The 19838-nt window shown below is 35.0% G+C and overlaps 2 protein-coding genes across 7 annotated transcripts in view; both read left to right on the forward strand.

Annotated features, from left to right (window-relative positions):
• LOC138306461 (mitochondrial glutamate carrier 1-like) overlaps positions 1-14784 on the forward strand; it is a 31374-nt gene extending 16590 nt beyond the window's left edge. For all 6 annotated transcript variants that reach the window (XM_069246925.1, XM_069246932.1, XM_069246946.1 and 3 more), the window contains 6 exons: positions 93-183; positions 4627-4748; positions 5489-5673; positions 6116-6218; positions 6627-6702; positions 9212-14784. In XM_069246925.1, the coding sequence (XP_069103026.1) occupies positions 93-183; positions 4627-4748; positions 5489-5673; positions 6116-6218; positions 6627-6702; positions 9212-9359 (725 nt within the window). In that variant the 3' untranslated portion in view covers positions 9360-14784. The remainder of the gene's footprint in view (positions 1-92; positions 184-4626; positions 4749-5488; positions 5674-6115; positions 6219-6626; positions 6703-9211) is intronic.
• A 141-nt stretch (positions 14785-14925) lies between these two features.
• On the forward strand, positions 14926-18332 carry LOC138306500 (collagen alpha-1(X) chain-like). Its single transcript, XM_069246966.1, has 2 exons — positions 14926-16309; positions 17845-18332. The coding sequence occupies exons 1-2, from the start codon at positions 16048-16050 to the stop codon at positions 18243-18245; spliced, it is 663 nt and encodes a 220-aa protein (XP_069103067.1). The 5' UTR covers positions 14926-16047; the 3' UTR covers positions 18246-18332.
• The last annotated feature ends 1506 nt before the right edge of the window (positions 18333-19838 follow it).

A 19838-nucleotide genomic window follows, 5' to 3' on the forward strand; every position in this document is an offset into this window, starting at 1 on the left:
CTTTTGTCCTACAGGGTCTGGTGTTAACTTAGTCCTATATATTTTGTCCTACAGTGTCTGGTGTTAAGTTGTTCTTATATTTTGTCCTACAGGGTCTGGTGTTAACTTAGTTCTGATTACTCCAGAGAAGGCCATCAAACTGGTCGGAAATGACTTCCTTCGGCATCACCTTAAAGACAGCAGGTATAACTCAGGAGGAATAGAAACCCTATATAGTGTCGGTACCTTGGATCTGTGTATTGTATATTAAGTGATCTTTATCACATACAATGTATATAATTATGTAATCTGTATATTATAGACTTGCAGTATACATTGTATTTAAGACCTTTGTTACAAAGAAATGTATTTTACAGGGTCATAGGTCAACATCAAGCATTTTATTTAGTGAGCAGTTACACAAAAGTACATAGATTTATTAGCCCACCATCAACAGTTGGTGGGCTATTCAAATCGCTTTTTGTCCGTGGTCCGTCGTCCGTCCTTCCGTCCGTTAACAATTCTTGTTACCGCTATTTCTCAGAATGTACTAAAGGGATGTTTCTCAAAATTCATATGTAGGTTCCCCTAGGGCCCTAGTTGTGCATATTGTATTTTGAGACCAATCGGTCAACAAAATGGCCGCCAGGCAGCCATCTTGGATTTTGATAGTTAAAGTTTGTTACCGCTATTTTTCAGAATGTACTGAAGGGATCTTTCTCAAATTTCACATGTAAGTTCCCCTAGAGGCCTAGTTGTGCATATTGCATTTTGGGACCAATCTGTTAACAAGATGGCCGACAGGCAGCCATCTTGGATTTTGACAATTGAAGTTTGTTACCGCTATTTCTCAGAAAGTACTGAAGGGATCTGTCTCAAATTGCATGTGCAGGTTCCCCTAGGGTCCTAGTTGTGCATATTGCATTTTGGGACCGATCGATGAACAAGATGGCGGACAGGCCGCCATCTTGAATTTTGACAATTGAACATTGTTACAGCTATTTCTCAGAAAGTACTGAAGGGATCTGTCTCAAATTGCATGTGCAGGTTCCCCTAGGGGTCTAGTTGTGCATATTGCATTTTGGGACCGATTGATTGAACAAGATGGCCGACAGGCCGCCATCTTGGATTTTGATAGTTAAAGCTTGTTACCACTATTTCTCAGAAAGTACTCAAGGGATCTGTATCAAATTGCATGTGCAGGTTCCCCTAGGGGTCTAGTTGTGCATATTGCATTTTCAGACCCATCGGTGAACAAGATGGCCGACAGGATGCCATCTTGGAGTTTGATAATTGAAGCTTGTTACCACTATTTCTTAGAAAGTACTGAAGGGATCTGTCTGAAATTTCATGTGCAGGTTCCCCTAGGTCTCTGGTTATGCATATTGCATTTTGGTACCGATCAGTGAACAAGATGGCCGACAGAACGCCATCTTGGATTTTGACAATTGAAGTTTTTTTCCGCTATGTCTAAGAATGTACTGAAGGGATCTGTCTCAAATTGTATGTGCAGATTCTTCTAGGGGTCCAGTTGTGCTTATTGCATTTTAGGACGGATCGGTGAACAAGATGGCCGACAGGTAGCCATCAAGGATTTTGATAATTAAAGTTTGTTACCGTTATATATCTCAGAAAGCAGTCAAAGGATCTTTCTGAAATTCCATGTGTAGTAATATGTAGTAAAAGCTTGAAAAGCAGAGAAAAGATCCCTCTTGCCTTTGTCAGACAAAGATCGTTCTTAGGTGGGCGCCAAGATCCCTCTGGGTTCTCTTGTATTATGTATAATCTGGTGGGTTTTTTTTGCGAATTACATGCACCGCAGACATCCTTTAGGATAATATAATATCAGGATAGTCTGTATCTATGATGAAAATTTAAAGTCACATTTCAGAGTATTTGTGGTAAGATGTAGAGTTACAAATTTAGATGAACTGTCCCAGGTCCATATGATCATCAAGGGGTTTCATTATCTTTCAGAAGAGGTGGTACGATTGCAATTTCAGAGGGTACTTTTCTCTACAATCTGTATGCTATCTGATGTAGTTTGGCCCAAATCAGGTGGTATGTGCCACAGCCAGGTTTAACCAGGTTTTAAAAAGTACCTGGTACCACCTGATATTGAAACTCCTGGATCATTGCTATGTCTGGATTCTGCATGATGATCTGTCTATTGACTGTTTACATTAAGTAGCATTATTCAGTAGAAATCGCCTACTATCAATCAATACAAAATCTAGAGAGCTATAGCCAATGAAGTCTGTTGGTCTTCCTTTGAGAATTTACACCACTTTCATCAACAATCAATACTTCATTCATTTTATACTGTAATCTGTTCTTTACACACTATCTTCAGATGAATATTTCAGCCAGACATCAGAACTAGGAGTTTACAATCTCACCAAATAATATACATATATACTGAAGCTATCTAACTGTATTTGTATTGATTCATTTTGTGTACTTGTTGCTTCAGGAGACTGTATATCTCTGATACCATGTTGTTTTTTTTGTGTTTTTTTTCCAAAAAAAAATTTTTTTATTCAATAGACATATAAATAACATTATGTTCCTTTCACAGAAGGACTTGCACACAAATTTCCATATTCAAATAGATTATTCTAATCTTGAACACAAACTTTTACCGCTTTCACATTATTTACAGATATATTCATCATTTATTCATAATTACCTCTCAATCATTCATATCCATTCAAAATAAATTGTTATTTGTAATTTCAAATAATTAATTTACATTGTGCATATAATATGGCAGGTAAGGGGAGACAACTCTAATATAAAAATTACAAATATGATATAAATGCTTTCTTACTTCTAATAAATTCAGTTGTTACATATTATGTAATGTTATTTGTTAATATGTACTTTCTTCTTTTTTTTACATTTTTAAATTTAACTTCTAATCAATCCATAATATTAGTTTTAAGGATTATGATGAACACAAAAAAGTATTAAAATTGATATCAACAACAAGGGGAGCTAAATCTCACATATACTTGAGTGATAAAAGAGTAATTATTAATACATGTAGTTTTTTTTAGCACACCATCAACAGATGGTGTGCTATTCAAATCGCTTTTTGTCCGTGGTCCGTCGTCCGTCCTTCCGTCCGTCCGTCCGTCCGTCCGTCCGTCCGTCCGTCCGTCCTTCCGTCCGTTAACAATTCTTGTTACCGCTATTTTTCAGAAAGTACTGAAGGGATGTTTCTCAAATTTCATATGCAGGTTCCCCTAGGGCTCTAGTTGTGCATATTGTATTTTGGGACCAATCGGTCAACAAAATGGCCGCCAGGCAGCCATCTTGGATTTTGATAGTTAAAGTTTGTTACCGCTATTTCTCAGAATGTACTGAAGGGATCTTTCTCAAATTTCACATGTAAGTTCCCCTAGGGGCCTAGTTGTGCATATTGCATTTTGGGACCAATCGGTTAACAAGATGGCCGACAGGCAGCCATCTTGGATTTTGACAATTGAAGTTTGTTACCGCTATTTCTCAGAAAGTACTGAAGGGATCTGTCTCAAATTGCATGTGCAGGTTCCCCTAGGGGCCTAGTTGTGCATATTGCATTTTGGGACCGATCGATGAACAAGATGGCCGACAGGCCGCCATCTTGGATTTTGACAATTGAACTTTGTTACAGCTATTTCTCAGAAAGTACTGAAGGGATCTGTCTCAAATTGCATGTGCAGATATCCCTAGGGGTCTAGTTGTGCATATTGCATTTTGGGACCGATTGATTAACAAGATGGCCGACAGGCCGCCATCTTGGATTTTGATAGTTAAAGCTTGTTACCACTATTTGTCAGAAAGTACTGAAGGGATCTGTATCAAATTGCATGTGCAGGTTCCCCTAGGGGTCTAGTTGTGCATATTGCATTTTCAGACCCATCGATGAACAAGATGGCCGACTATCAATTCCTTTTTCCCATTTTGTTTGATTTTTATGTATGATGACAGATTATCTTTAAGTAATTCTTTTAAAATTTGAAATGCTGATGTAGGAGAAGTTAATTTGTTTTGGTATTTTTTTATATTCCTGATCTTCCATATAACCCATTTAGTTGTAATTATGACTGTGTTAGATATTGCATTATTCAATAAATTATCAGTGCAGTCACAGAGCATCATTTTCTCCTCATCCATATTCCATGTCATATTTACAGTGTCAAAACTTTCATTATTGTAAAGATTAGCATGTATTATGTCTAACAATTGTGTTGTGAATAAACAGTTAAAAAACAAATGGGTTAAAGTCTCATTTTCAGTTCTACACATATGACATAGTCCATCGGATCTATTCATTAGACTTAGTTTGTGATACCATGTTAATGTATCATAATATGAATTAAAGCAAAACATGGTTATTACATCGAGTCCTAGCTCTGTTATCAAGGCATTTTCTGATGGCTTCATTAATTGATTTTCCTTCTTAATGTAACAAATGGCCAAAACCAGTGAGAAAATCCCCTGGTAACATAGCATATCTTTGTTAACAACAAGGCCAACCAAAATGACAAGTCCTTTTCTACATGGTCTCTGTCCTTGTCCGTGTTAACAATAGCATGGGTACTTTACACCTATCATGGTTTACTGAACATCAGAATACTAAATGATATAATACCATTTCAGAACGGGTAAGCTGTCACTGCCACGAGAGATTGTGTGTGGGGCTGGAGCTGGGTTGTTTCAGATCATTGTAACCACACCCATGGAACTTATAAAAATACAACTTCAGGATGCTGGTCGAAGTGGTATGTACGTCTTAGATCTCAAGTCAACATGGACATTGACACACTGGAAATCTACAGTAAACTTATTAAAGCTTCAAATGTTCATGTTTAGCTTATTCACATATTCCCAGACAACATCCCACTCCCTCAGATCCTGATTATATCTGCAGAGAATTCCTGTCAATTGATATCCACACCTCACAAATCATAGGACAGGTGATTTGTCATCCTCGATACTCCAGGGGTTCCGATTACTTACGATCTCTACACCCCTGGACTATCTCATAGTGAAACTGGAGGCAACAGAACAGAACAGGTAATTTAGTCATACGATGTACATCAAAAGAGCCGTATAACGGTACACTGTGGTTGACTGTGTGGCTTTGATGTTAGGCGTCGCTCTCTCTGTAGTCTTCAAAGGAAATCTTTGCTAGCCTGTGATTGGTCAAATGTTTTCCGCTGAGCTGCCTTCAATTTCACTATGAGATAGTCCAGGGGTGTAGAGATCGTAAGTGAATGGAACCCCTGGAATATCATAGGACAGGTGATTTGTCTTCCATCTGAGATTAGTGTATTTCAATATTTATTGTAATTTTGGTTTTCTAAAGCAGCTAAGCAATGTCTTCCAGTTTCTTTTTGCACAAACAAGTTACATGTATCGATACTGAATGCTAATACTCTCTGAATTCTGATTCTCTATCACATTCTACAGCATTTGGTGGGTCATCTGATCAGCTCTGATTCTCTATCACATTCTACAGCTCGTGTCAATGTAGCTGCCAACGGAACCGGAACTGCCACCAAGTTAACTGCCATGAAGATCATCTCAACACTGCTCAAGGAAAAAGGCCTAACTGGCCTGTATCAGGGATGTGCAGCCACAATGCTGAGAGATGTTACATTTTCAGCTTTGTACTTCCCATTCTTTGCACACCTTAATGCTATGGTGAGAAAGCAGAAAATAAAGATTTCCTTCTTAAGTTAATGATTAAATATTTAAAGGATTTTTTTCAAAATAAAAAAAACAACTCATGTCAGGGACCTAAAAAAGTGTCTAAAAAGCTATCAAAACATTGATTGTATAATATTGTTTTATGTGGAGATACTCATGTTTGTAATTCTACTGATGGCAAAGCTGAGACAGTAGAATGACTTCAAATTAAAAAAAAAAAACATTGATTTTATAGTTTAAAGATGTTTTGATTGAAGATAAAATATTGCTTTACTCAAATGATCTCTACAGTATTATCCTTTGTAGAGAACTTAATTATGGGAGACCTGCTTTAACAGTCAGTCTCTTGTAGAAAATTCACTTACAATGTATATCAATAAAACTGAGCACCTGCATTGTCATGTTGATATAATTGGAATAAATTTTATTGTTTCAGGGCAAACGAAGAGAGAACAGTAATGAGGCTGTATTCTACCATACCCTTATTTCTGGAATCATTGCTGGGGGCACGGCATCAGTCTTTGTTAACCCAATGGATGGTAAGATACATAGAAACAAAAAGCACTCATTTAAGTCAAGACAAAAGTTTTATTTATTAATATAATTCAATTAAAAACAAATTGATTTAAGTCCGTTTTTCACTGAAGTTTTTTTTTTTGAGAAATCAGGGCCAGTTTTTATGTGGGATATACTTTTGGTAATGTCAGGACTGTTTATGACATACAAATCTGTGTTACCTATATCAACAAGGTCTACATTGAATTTTATAGGACCCATTACAATATTGAACTTCTTTAACACGCATGCAATTTAAATTTCACAAAATAAATAAGAAAATTATTTTATCTAATAATTCAATGTACTAGAAATTTGCTAAAATAGCATAAAATTTTCAGTCATGTAAGTGTACTAATTAAGATTATGCATAACACAATGGACATTTCCAGTTGTGAAAACGAGACTACAGACAATTGAGAAGGGAGCTGGAGAGAGGAGCTACTCTGGAATTGTAGATTGTTTTAGGTAATTGATATATGTGTTATACCAATCACTAAAGTTAACAGATAATGAGATTCACACTTACTGGAAACCTATTGATTTTTACGAGATGCAAATTATCACATAATTTAGTAAGGAAGCTTGATCGTGAATTAATTGTTTAAAACATATATAGAAGTACATAATTTTCAGTAAGATTCCTTGATTGCGAATATATGTTTTTGCTAGTAACATGTTAAAAAAGCTGAATAAATGGCAAACATGTTGAGTACAATGAAAACATGATGAATTGTTTATATATGCAAAGTGGTTTATATTATCTCCCTTCTGTTTATTCTCGAGCTTTTTTAGGTCACCTGAGACGAAGTCTCTCTATTCTAATCGCCTTTTGTCCGTCGTCGTCCGTCGTCCGTCGTATGTCCGTAAACAATTTACATTTTCGACCTCTTCTCCAAAACTGCTGAAGCAATTTCAATGAAATTTTGCACAAACCTTCTAAGGCATAAGGCCAATCAAAATTGTGAATTATATGGTCCCCACCCCACAGGGGGCTGTGGGAGGGGCCAAAAGGGGTAAAATTGAGTAAAATTTCAAAAATCTTCTTCTCTACTCACAGATGTGGTAGAATCAAATACTCTTCATAAATAGAAAGGTCTTAAGGTCCTTTACAAAAATTGTGAATTATATGACCCTGGGGTCTCTAGTTTCCCCCTGGGGAGGGGGTTAAGTTTACTATACTTTATATTGAGAAAAACACATTTTTGCGCATTATTTGGTCATTTGTAATAGGAAATGAGTCAAATGTTGTGAGAATTATCAGTATGAGATGGCCATTTAATCCTATTAACAAATTTTCTATAACTGACCCCCAGGGGCCTTAGGGGCGGGGTCAAAAGGGGTCAAATAGGCTTAAACTTCAAAAATCTTCTTCTGAAATTCTGGATATGGTAGAATCAAATACTTTTCATAAATAGAAAGGTCTTAAGGTCCTTTACAAAAATTGTGAATTATATGGGTCTCACGTTTCCCCCTGGGGAGGGGGTCAAGTTTACTATAGTTTATATAGGGAAAACACATTTATGAGCATTTTTTGCTCAATTTTCATTGGAAACGAGTCAAACTTGGTTAGAATTATTAGCCTGAGATAGCATTTTAATATCATATCCACATTGGTTCTGGCCGACCCCCTGGGAACAGAGGGGTGGGGCTAAAAAAGGGTCAAATAGGCTAAAACTTCAAAAATCTTCTTCTGAAATTCTGGAAATGGTAGAAACAAATACTTTTCATAAATAGAAAGGTCTTAAGGTCCTTTACAAAAATTGTGAATTATATGACCCTGAGGTCTCACGTTTCCCCCTGGGGAGGGGGTCAAGTTTACTATAGTTTACATTTATGAGCATTTTTTGCTCAATTTTCATTGGAAACGAGTCAAACTTGGTTAGAATTATTAGCCTGAGATAGCATTTTAATATCATATCCATATTGGTCCAGGCCGACTCCCCTGGGGGCAAAGGGGCGGGGCCAAAAAAGGTCAAATAGGCTAAAACTTCAAAAATATTCTTTTAAAATTCTGGAAATGGTATAATCAAATACACTTTATAGATATGAAAAGGTCTTAAAGTTTGTATATAAAAATTGTAAATTATATGACCCTGGGGTCTCCTGTTTTCCCTTGGGGAGGGGGTCAAGTTTACTATAGTTTATATAGGAAAAACACATTAATGAGCATTTTTTGCTCAATTTTTATAGGAAATGAGTCAAACTTGGTTAGAATTATTAGCCTGAGATAGCATTTTAATATCATATCCAGATTGGTCCTGGCCGACCCCCTGGGGGCAGGGGGGGGGGGACTAAAAAGGGTCAAATAGGCTAAAACTTCAAAAAATTTTCTAAAATTCTGGATATAGTAGAATCAAATAATTATAGATGGAAAGGTCTTCAGGTGTTTTATAAAAACTGTGAATTATATGATCTTGGGGTATCACGTTACCCCCTGGGGAGGGGTCAAGTTTACTTTAGTTTATATAGGAAAAACATATTTGTGAACATTATTTGCACAATTTTCGTAGAAAATTAGTCAAACTTGATTAGAATTATTAGCCTAAGATATAGCATTTTAACATCCATATCCATCCTCGATGACCCCTGGGGGACCAGAGGGGCAGGACCAAACAGGGTCAAATTGATTAAAATTTTAAAAAATACCTCTAAGTTCACAGGTTTGATGGAAGCAAATACTCTTCATAGTCTAAAAAGGTCAAATTTATAAATCACTGACCAACTTCAAGGCCCAGCATATAGTGTTTATATGTCTTTAATTTGTTTCATTATTTGTTTCATTATGTATTCTAACTCAGGTGACCGTTAAGGCCCATGGGCCTCTTGTTTTTTTTGTTTTTTTTTCTAGATGTGATTACAGATGTATTTACTGAATGACATTGATAATCAATAATCAAGAGAGGTAAAAAATGAATACAAATAGTTAGATGTGCAGAGAAAATGTAGTGAATGCAAATTTCTGCTTCTCTTTCAGGAAAGTCTACAAGTATGAAGGTTTTAAAGCCTTCTACAAAGGTGGCCTATGTCGGATTCTAGTCATCGCTCCACTGTTTGGTATCGCACAGACTGTTTATTATTTTGGTGTAGGAGAATTTCTTGTCTCTATGACTGCCAGAGAATAAACTTTGTATGTTCCTGTGCCCTCTATGACCAAAGTCCTCTGGCAGTCAAAGAAAAGCCAGAATCCCTGGCTACAGACGTTCTTAGAATTAGTCTACTTCTTTGTTTAAATGAATTAGGTTTCATAAAAAAGAGCTGGTTTGCTTGTTTCTGTACCCTAGTCATATTCAGGAGCATCTTACAGGTGATTGTAGAAAGCTGTTTGATTACAGTCATCTGAAGTTTATAAATGTAAGTATTATTTTAGTTCAGTGCTATTGATAGTGCTATTTAACCTTAAAATTGTGATTTATTTGCAGTTTATTTAGTTTTAAAATAGTGCTAAATGATGTTTTTTTTGTTTTTTGTTTTTTTTTTGTTTGTTAAAAAAGCAGTATTGTGCTTTAAGTATTTTTTCCCTTTTTTCTTCCAAGGTTTTAAGAAAGAAAAGTATTCATACTCATGCTTGATTAGATACATGTATCTAGTGTGGTCGAAGAAGTTTAAGTGAAACATCAGACAGAGGTTTCTTCATAAATAGAACATATCATCATGTAAAGTTAATGATTCAAGACACTTATACAGTTTAGTGTTCATAGGTGATTTCCAGTTTTGTATTTGTGACAAATTTATTACCCATTTTTAAATTGATATTTACATGTAACTTTAACCCATACATAACCTTGATTTTACACAAGAAATTTAGTCATTTAGTAAAGATATTACAGAAATTGTATGCAAGTATACTATGGAGATTGTATGCAGGCAGCATTTGATGACTGAGTTACCCTGCCGAGTTTTATTTTATCAGTCGAGGCATTATGATTAGTACCTACCACCTACATTTAAAATGTGAACAACTAGTCTTCTGATTCTGCAAAATGCTGTATCAGACATTTTAAGTTAAATCAATCATCTCCATCTTATTATTTGAAAAACTTATAAAGGAATATAATCATTCCTCTTTACTAATAATAAGGAAATGATCTGCCCTTTAACACATCACTGAAGTCACTTTAGGGATGTATTTATAACAGTATCATTTATATTTTAGACTAAATTTTCAATGTAATGTAATCAATCCCCTTTATCAATATCATTTTCAGATAAGTAAATTCCCTTTTAAGAATATAATTTTTTAGTGATGTAGTTTACACTCTTTATTAAAATATCATTTTCGGTAATGTAATTATGTCCCATTTAACACTGCATACCCAAAAAGACAGTTATAAACCATGCCATATATTATCTGTACAAATATTACTAATTAAACGATCATAATGCTGCAAATGCAATGAAATACTCTTCTATTTACCGATTTTACTGACCATAAGATAGACTTAAATTTTTGAAGTAACATAAATTGTTTCTTTCCGAAGATCTCTTGTATAACAATGAAAAAATAAAGGTTAAAATTTATAGTCCTTGACTTGAAAGTATTCACTATACTAAATGAATGATATATTTTTATCAATAGTTTTAAAAACCATTCAACTTAAATTTCAGTTTTTAGACAGTAAAATTTGAATCTCTAAAGTGGACCTCATATTATAATCACTAAAATTCTAAACCTTCATTTAGATGGTGCTGGCTTATAACAAATATACATATTTAAGTGGTGATGGCTTATTAAGTTTTGATATTTTATATAATAATCAAATGTTTGCCAAATTGCTGTGATGTATGCTTCATTGTGATACAAATATTGTAATTCCTTCAAAACATGCCAAACTGAAAAATCACCTTATAATGTCAAAATATGTTGTGTATATTTATAATTAGAATTGATTATTTTTGTAGATAATTGCTTAATATTATGTGTTCATTATTTTAATTCAAAGTCAGATATCAGGGATTATCAATTATTTTATTATTGATTAAACTTTTTCTTAATTGATTTGTTTTAAACCCAGATATAGAAAGAAGTGAAATAAGTAGGTTTTATGTTTAAAAACTGAATTATTTTAATATTTGAAGAAAGGAAGATTAAACATGTGTCAACATAAGGTCATTCATTAGGTTGTTCCATCTTGTATGATTGTGTTCTTACTTCTCTTGTTGTTACTGAAGCTGATTCACCAGATAACCTGTCTTGGTATGTTGTATAGTTACCTCCCTTGTACACAGGGATTTATTATGCATGCAGTCATTATTTTATGAGCAACATCGATTTTCTCTGAATAGTATGATGTCAGGCTCACAAACACATGATGTCACAATCAATACCTACCTGCAAGGGCAGATTACTCTGTTAGGTGCTTACACATAATATCAACATTGTGAATATCATTGGGAAATAACACTTTGTAACTGCCGACCTTTTGGATAGGGTGTTAGGGTAATCACATTCCTGATGACAGACAAAAATCACCGCTCAAACTTCCTTATGTTAATGGTTCCATTTGAATGAAAGTTTATGAAACAAACAAAAATCATAACTGGCTGGTAAATACGTTTAACTTGAAATCTTAAAAAAAAAACAAAAAAAAAAAAAACAGAAATAAGCTAGCAAATCATCACAAAAAAATTATTTTCCTTAGGTTGTGTATTTATATAAGGACAATTTAGAAACAAGGAAACAATTTAGATTTAAAGAATAAATTAATAACAAAAAAGTGTAGGCTGAATTAATCAAGACATACAAATAAAAACTACGGGAAACTAAAAACATGTTTGACTTAAAAATTAGGGAGCAATGTCTTTTTGGCATTTTTTTCAACATTAGTTATAATGGTAAGAATATTTTTTTTCCGATTTTTTTTGTATTTTTCAATTTGATAAAAACTTCAACAAAAAATGTTGATATTTTCAATATAAAAGTGTTGATACTTTACATACACATGTGTTAATGCACATTAGTAACAGAATCTCGGGACATGATTTCCCATAACTGTTAGCCTCATAATATCTATACATGGACTCTACCTACATCAAATAACCAGACACTTGATGTGTGATATTATGACTCCCAAAAACAATAATCTTAAGAAGAGTGTTATTTATGCATATACTAAAACCACTGTACTAGTCAGAATGTATTGTGTAAGTATACGTAACTATCCAAGTTACCCCCCTTGCCTCATCTCTAATACTAGACATACAATGCTACAACATTGGTCAGCAGTTGTAAGGGACCTTAGAATTACTTTTAATTTACACTTTTTTGAATACAAACTATTATCCATTGATCATTTCCAGATGTTTGAATTGTCTAGATTTAAAATTTGGTTAAAATAATACCTATACTGTCAGTAAAAGGTAGTCAAAACTGTCTATACAGTCCACCCAAGAGACCAAGAAAATGGTCTTTATAGTCAGGTGATCTATATACACAGATCAACATGTGTTGAAGTCGTCCATTTTGTACCCTGAATAAAGTGGTCTTATTAAGAGGTGGTCGCTATGGCAGACTATATTTTTGACTATATAATGTATGTGTATATAATGAATTGTGACTGATTCTCGGGTCCCTGTGGCATATATAAAAATGTTGCTAAATATTTATTTCAGTGGTGATTTTTTGTTCTTTATTCAGTATATACAGTGTGTAGTTAATTTGTAATAATAAGGGATATTTGACAGTATAATTACAGAAATGTTTTAAGTTTTAGTAGATGTGTTTTAACTAACCTGACATGAACATGTGATATTGGAGCATCTGATAGGTGTCTTTCTTCCATGATAGACTTAATCTTCCATGATTGGAAGTCAAACCAGTCATCCTTATTTCATATAAACCCAATATGACACAAATTGTGAGACAATTTCCCTCCTTTCTGCACGGAGGGGCAGATGGGACTTACCAGGGTATTATGATGAGTAAGGGGAACTGCAAAATTATCTTAAATCTGTAGATAGGAAGACTTAGTAGAAATTGTAATCCTATATAATCTAGTGATCAGTTCTTATTATATCTGCGTAGGTCTGCCACTAACTGATTTCAAACTGGAGAATAAGCCTGACCAGTAGACTACTGTACACTGTATCTCACTCACTGATACATGTCTTCATAGGCACCTGTCATTACTCAAATAGGATATTTTGTTACCATTAGCTGATGTTCAACATAGAACCAGATGTAAAAATATCAACTTTATTTATGTTTGGGTTGATCTATCAAATGGTAATGTTTTTTATTGTGTACACATTGTACAATACCCGTCGGCCAACATGATGTTTAAAGCGCTATCATCTATTTTTGGTGATGGGTCCCAAGCTTTTAAGCATTAATTTTGTTTTGTTTCAAGTATGAAGATCTGATGTTCAATTAATAACTTGAGTAAGTAATTGTAACTTCTGTTTTGTTTTTGTGTCAACCATTAGGTATTTGTTGGGGTATACATTCATTATTAGATTATCAATCTGAAAACGTATGTTTGTAGAATATGTTAGATAGAGCTTTACTGTTGACATTCGATAAGATATTCCGATAGAAACACCTTATCTGTTATAACACAATATACATGTATACTGTGAATATTTTTAACTTGTGATACTGAGAAGTCCAAATGAAAAGTCATTCCATTTTAAAGTACATGTTTTAGGTTTATCTTATTGTTCCATAATTGTAACGTTTGTCAACTTTTAATTTTTGTTAATATCAGTTTGAATATTTGTATAAAGAAATTGAAGAAGTGGCCTAAAAAAACTCAACAAAATTAAATTGTTAAATTGCGAAATGAAAAGAATTATCAAAATACAGTAAATCGTTCTTACAGATTGCATCTGTTGATGTCACTGTGACACATTTAAAACCTTCTAACGTCTGCTCTACTATCACTGATATTTTGATCCAAGCCTTTATCAATATGACATGTTTATTGATCTTATTGGCGTTTTATGGTTTCTTCAAGACATATGATAATTTGACAATAAAAATGTCCGAATATCCAGCCTATCTCGTAATTGTGCCTCACAAGCTGTGAAGTCACATTCCACAGGTACTGGTATCTGATACCGGAGTTCTTCTTTGGTTTCTAGGTCTTATAATGTAATATAATTATACTTCAATTGCAAAATACTAGCTTTTGCAATCAACTCCATAATATGTGTATGCATGTTTACGTAGATATCTCAATGACTTCAGCAGTATTTTTTGTTGATGTTAATCAGTCATTAATTTTCATACTACTTTCCCTAGGGCAGCATACATATATCCTTATCAAATGAAGATATATATATATACATGTTATACCACAGGTGCTCGTTTCTAATATAATTATAAGTATAATACTGACCCAGTATTATACTTATACTTATATTAGAAACGAGCACCTATACATGTTATACATTAGGAGTAATTGAGTGTGTTCCTGTATAGCTAGTATGATTTCTAGATGATAATATGTGTATGTACGTATCTGTCGTGTTTCACTCCCAATGCTCTAGTCCCTATGCACTGGTGTTACATGTTAGGTTGAAATCTAATAAACAGGATTCATCCAATCACAGACGTGTTCTGTTTTATTGAAGTCTGATAAACAGGATTCATCCAATAACAGACGTGTTCTGTTTTATTGGAGTCTGATAAACAGGATTCATCCAATCACAGACGTGTTCTGTTTTATTGAAGCCTGATAAACAGGATTCATCCAATCACAGACGTGTTCTGTTTTATTGAAGTCTAATAAACAGGATTCATCCAATCACAGACGTGTTCTGTTTTATTGAAGTCTGATAAACAGGATTCATCCAATCACAGACGTGTTCTGTTTTATTGAAGTCTGATAAACAGGATTCATCCAATCACAGACGTGTTCTGTTTTATTGAAGTCTGATAAACAGGATTCATCCAATCACAGACGTGTTCTGTTTTTATTGAAGTCTAATAAACAGGATTCATCCAATCACAGACGTGTTCTGTTTTATTGAAGTCTAATAAACAGGATTCATCCAATCACAGACGTGTTCTGTTTTATTGAAGTCTAATAAACAGGATTCATCCAATCACAGACGTGTTCTGTTTTATTGAAATCTGATAAACAGGATTCATCCAATCACAGACGTGTTCTGTTTTATTGAAGTCTGATAAACAGGATTCATCCAATCACAGACGTGTTCTGTTTTATTGAAGTCTGATAAACAGGATTCATCCAATCACAGACGTGTTCTGTTTTATTGAAGTCTGATAAACAGGATTCATCCAATCACAGACGTGTTCTGTTTTATTGAAGTCTAATAAACAGGATTCATCCAATCACAGACGTGTTCTGTTTTGTAGAAGTCTAATAAACATAATTCGTTCAAGCAGAGACGCGTTCGTTTATGTTGAATACTGATAAACAGGATTCATCCAATCACAGAAGTTTCTGTTCACACACTTTTATCAATTATCTTTCTTAATCAATTATCAAATAAAAAAAGACTGACCATATTATACCGATGTCATACACTGATTTAAAAGTATACCATGAATAAACGTCTACCGTACGGTATAGGGATGTTTGTTCTTGAGGAAAAGGAAACGAATGAATTTTCCAACCCCTTTTGCAAATTTGATTTGACCTTTGGTCACAACTTTTGCTTTTAGAGACCCTGTAACGCAGGTCGAGTCATCTGTTCGCCTTTAACTATCAGTTTACATTCCTTCGTGTTTTGTTCCATGTACTTGGATACATGGGTCATGAGCTGATAAGATGACCATCTAGTGGGCGATTTGCTTATCTCTGCCTACTAAACTTTTCAGGGCCATTGTAGTGATTGAACGGTACAATGATGTGTTTTGTTATTTTAACGTTTTTGACCATTTCAATTCATTGGTCAGATTGTGTTCAACAAAAGGATTCTGACTTGGAAAATCTTAAACTCCAAGTCGAACGTCTGTCTGCTCTTAGAGAAGAAGACCACAAAAAAATTCAGAGTTTGGAAAATCAATACATCAGCGAACGTAACGAACGTCTGGCGTTAGATGAATCCCTTGCTGATCTGAAATCGTTACACAAGGAGACCGATGGAGCGAGAGCTACCAGATCAAGTAATATATTTTCTGCTATGATAGTAGGTCATGTGACAGTTCTCTCTGTATTTTCTCCGAAAATGTGATGATACGGGGTCTGAAATGCATTGTACTGAAGCAGATAGACAAAATATCCCTTTTCAACCATACTTTTCCGAAGTAAAAACAGATAGAACGTAGGGCAAGATCGACTATTAATTTACTTAAAGTCCTAGTGTTACAGGTGTCGGTGTGTTTCGGAATCCAAATCCTCTGGTCAATAATACCGATACAGAAACAATGTATTTGTTTGATGGTTTTTTATTAGCCCACTATCATCAGATGGTGGGCTATTCAAATTGCCCTGCGTCCGTCGTCCGTCGTCCGTCCGTAAACAATGCTTGTTATCACTATTTCTAAAAAACTACAGCAGGGATTTTGTTCAAACTTCACATGGAGGGTCCTCTTGGTCCATATTTGTGCCATACAGATTTTGTGGCTGATCGGAAAAACAAGATGGCCGCCAGGCTGCCATCTTTGATTTTGGCAGTTGAAGTTTGATATCGATATTTCTTGAGAACTACTGAAGGGATTTTGTTCAAACTTCACATGGAGGTTATCCTTGGTCCCTAGTTGTGCCATACAGATTTTGAGGCTGATCGGAAAAACAAGATGGCCTTGGATTTTGATAGTTACGTTTTGATATCCCTATTTCTCAAAAAGTGCTGAAGAAATCTTTCTCAAATTTAATATGTAGGTTTCCCTAGGACCCTAGTTGTGCATATTGCATTTTTGGACCAATCGGTGAACAAGATGGCCGCCAGGCCGCCATCTTGGATTTTGATAGTTAAAGTTTGTTATCGCTATTTCTCAGATAGTACTGAAGGGATCTGTCTCAAATTTCATATGTAGGTTCCCCTAGGGACCTAGTTGTGCATATTGCATTTTGGAACCGATCGGTCAACAAGATGGCCGCCAGGCAGCCATCTTGGATTTCGTTATTCAAAGTTTGTTATCGCTATTTCTCAGAAAGTACTGAAGGGATCTGTCTCAAAATTCATATGTAGGTTCCCCTAGGGCCCTAGTTGTGCATATTATGATTTGGGACCGATTGATCAACAAGATTGCTGCCAGGCAGCCATCTTGGATTTTGATATTCAAAGTTTGTTATCGCTATTTCTCAGAAAGTACTGAATGGATCTTTCTCAAATTTCACATGTTGTTCCCCTAGGGCCCTAGTTGTGCATATTGTGATTTGGGACCGATTGATCAACAAGATGGCCGCCAAGGAGTCATCTTGGATTTTGATAGTTGAAGTTTGTTACCGCTATATCCCAAAAGGTACTGAAGCGATCTGTCTCAAATTTTATGTGTAGTATGTTTGAAAAAGTTTAAAAAGTAGAGAAAAGATCCATATTTCCTTTGTCAGATATAGATCATTCTTTGGTGGGCGCCAAGATCCCTCTGGGATCTCTTGTATTGTTAGTGTTTGGCTCTCATCCTATCAATTAGCTTTCGATTATAGAATTTCGATTTCGATTATAGAATGACAACTGATGTTTTTTGTCTTGCAGTACATTTACCAGTGTTCGCGTTCCACACAGTCTTGTCCTCGGATTTTGTCGCCTCACAAGATAACCAGCCGGTGCCGTTTGATTACGTATCAGCCGATTACCCTACTGGCCACACCCACTATAACAGCACCACGGGGAAATACACGTGCCTTTTGGAGGGTTTTTACTTCTTTTCCTGGTCGATTGGTGCTACTGGACAAGGTTCGTCTGCTGAAACCTCCCTGGTGAAGAATGGTGACTGGCATGGTATGCAGATCGCGTACGACAGTTTCGCCTCCTCCTCGGCCTCAGTCATCTTACACCTCGACATCCAGGATACAGTATGGATCAAGGTATCAACCAAAGGTTCTTCAGTTCTGAGGGACGTCAGTTCGTTCATGGGGTACAGGTTAAGCGGATAAAAAAGGCTTATATATAATAGGGTATAAGTTTGAAGTTCTTTGTCTGATTCACCATTATTTTGTTAAATAAAAAAAATCGATATTGCCTCTATGTTCTTTGATATTTTGTCTTCTGAGAACAACAACAACTTATGATAGATAACATTAACCTGTAGTGTTCATAAGAATACCAACATGACTATCATCACTCTCCCGATAATTATCATGTTTTATTTTTTTATTAAAAAAGACCACAAATAGTGTAAGTTGAATAAAGAGAACGTTTCTACGGTACAAACTTTAAGCAAAAAAAAATCTGAAGCCGAACAAACCAAGCATGCGCGTTTCGTTCGGCAGAAACTTTGACGGTGCCACATCGACCATTGATTTTAAGATTAATTTCTAATCTTCCAACCTTTAGTTACATGGCTGAGGTAGAGGGGATTCCATGAACTGTCGGTTGTTCGATGATTTACTCTTGAGAACTTTAAATCTAACCCAACAACAAATAATGAGATAAAATATGAATCAATATGACATAAAGCACTATGTATTAAATAACCACATAAGTCCCGGCGTGTTACGATCTACAGCGCATTGATGACGCACTCCAACCATCCAACACTTTAATTTACCAAGGCCAGTGTTTACCCATGCTTACATGGATAAATACATTGTATTTGCTTCAACAATACAATATTACAGAGAATACGTCATTACAATTGTTCAGAGGATAAAAACAATACAAATATTGGTTAAAACGATGCATATAAGCTTCATCAGTGTCCATTTAACAGTAGCAATGATAGTTTAAATATGTTCGATTTTCTCCCAATCCTTAGAGAGTGTTCTGTAAACATTAACAACAACAATAGGCAGGCCATTTATAGTGCGGCTAATGTATCTTTACACATGTTTAGTAACGCCGAAGGTTAGGACGTGCATCTATTGTACCTGTTACCTGATTCGTACTTACACAAATCTCTTTTGTTTTCGCTTCCTTCCACGTATTTAACTAGTAGTACATGTATATCATTCTTTCGTATTGCAATGTCGAGATATAGGAATGCTTTCTTTCCCTAGATTAAACTCTGTCTTCAAGGAAGCTATTTGAGTGCATTATACAGTATAGGCGGTTATATAGCAGGCTAAATATTCGCGAATTTAATCTAAAACACGAAATTCTAATTCAATGAACGAAAACTTTGGCTATAAGAGCATACATGATTATGCCATTATTTGTTTTTTTACGTTACAGTGATGATAGACTAATTATTGAACAAGGTGGGGAATAGCAGAAGACGATTTCCCTACAGGAATGTCTTTCTTACCATTGTAAACAGGTCCGATAATGACAAGTTTCATGTGATCGAAGCTGGAAGCTGATTAAAGCTGTATGATAAACATGATATGCCTTTTCTCCGTTTCTTTTGATATCTTGTAGTTTCTCTTTCACATCCAGTTATTAATGAAAACTATAACTTAACCCATGATAACACTGAGTTGTGTGTTGGAATCCATGAAGAAATAACGGTTACTTGGGCTCAGGTATAGTAGCGTATTTTAAATGAATCTTCTACCCCATACTTTTCGCCTTCTTTGTTCAGTATAATT

Source organism: Argopecten irradians, chromosome 1 (genome assembly GCF_041381155.1).
Source record: "Argopecten irradians isolate NY chromosome 1, Ai_NY, whole genome shotgun sequence".
NCBI classification, from domain to species: Eukaryota; Metazoa; Mollusca; class Bivalvia; order Pectinida; family Pectinidae; genus Argopecten; species Argopecten irradians.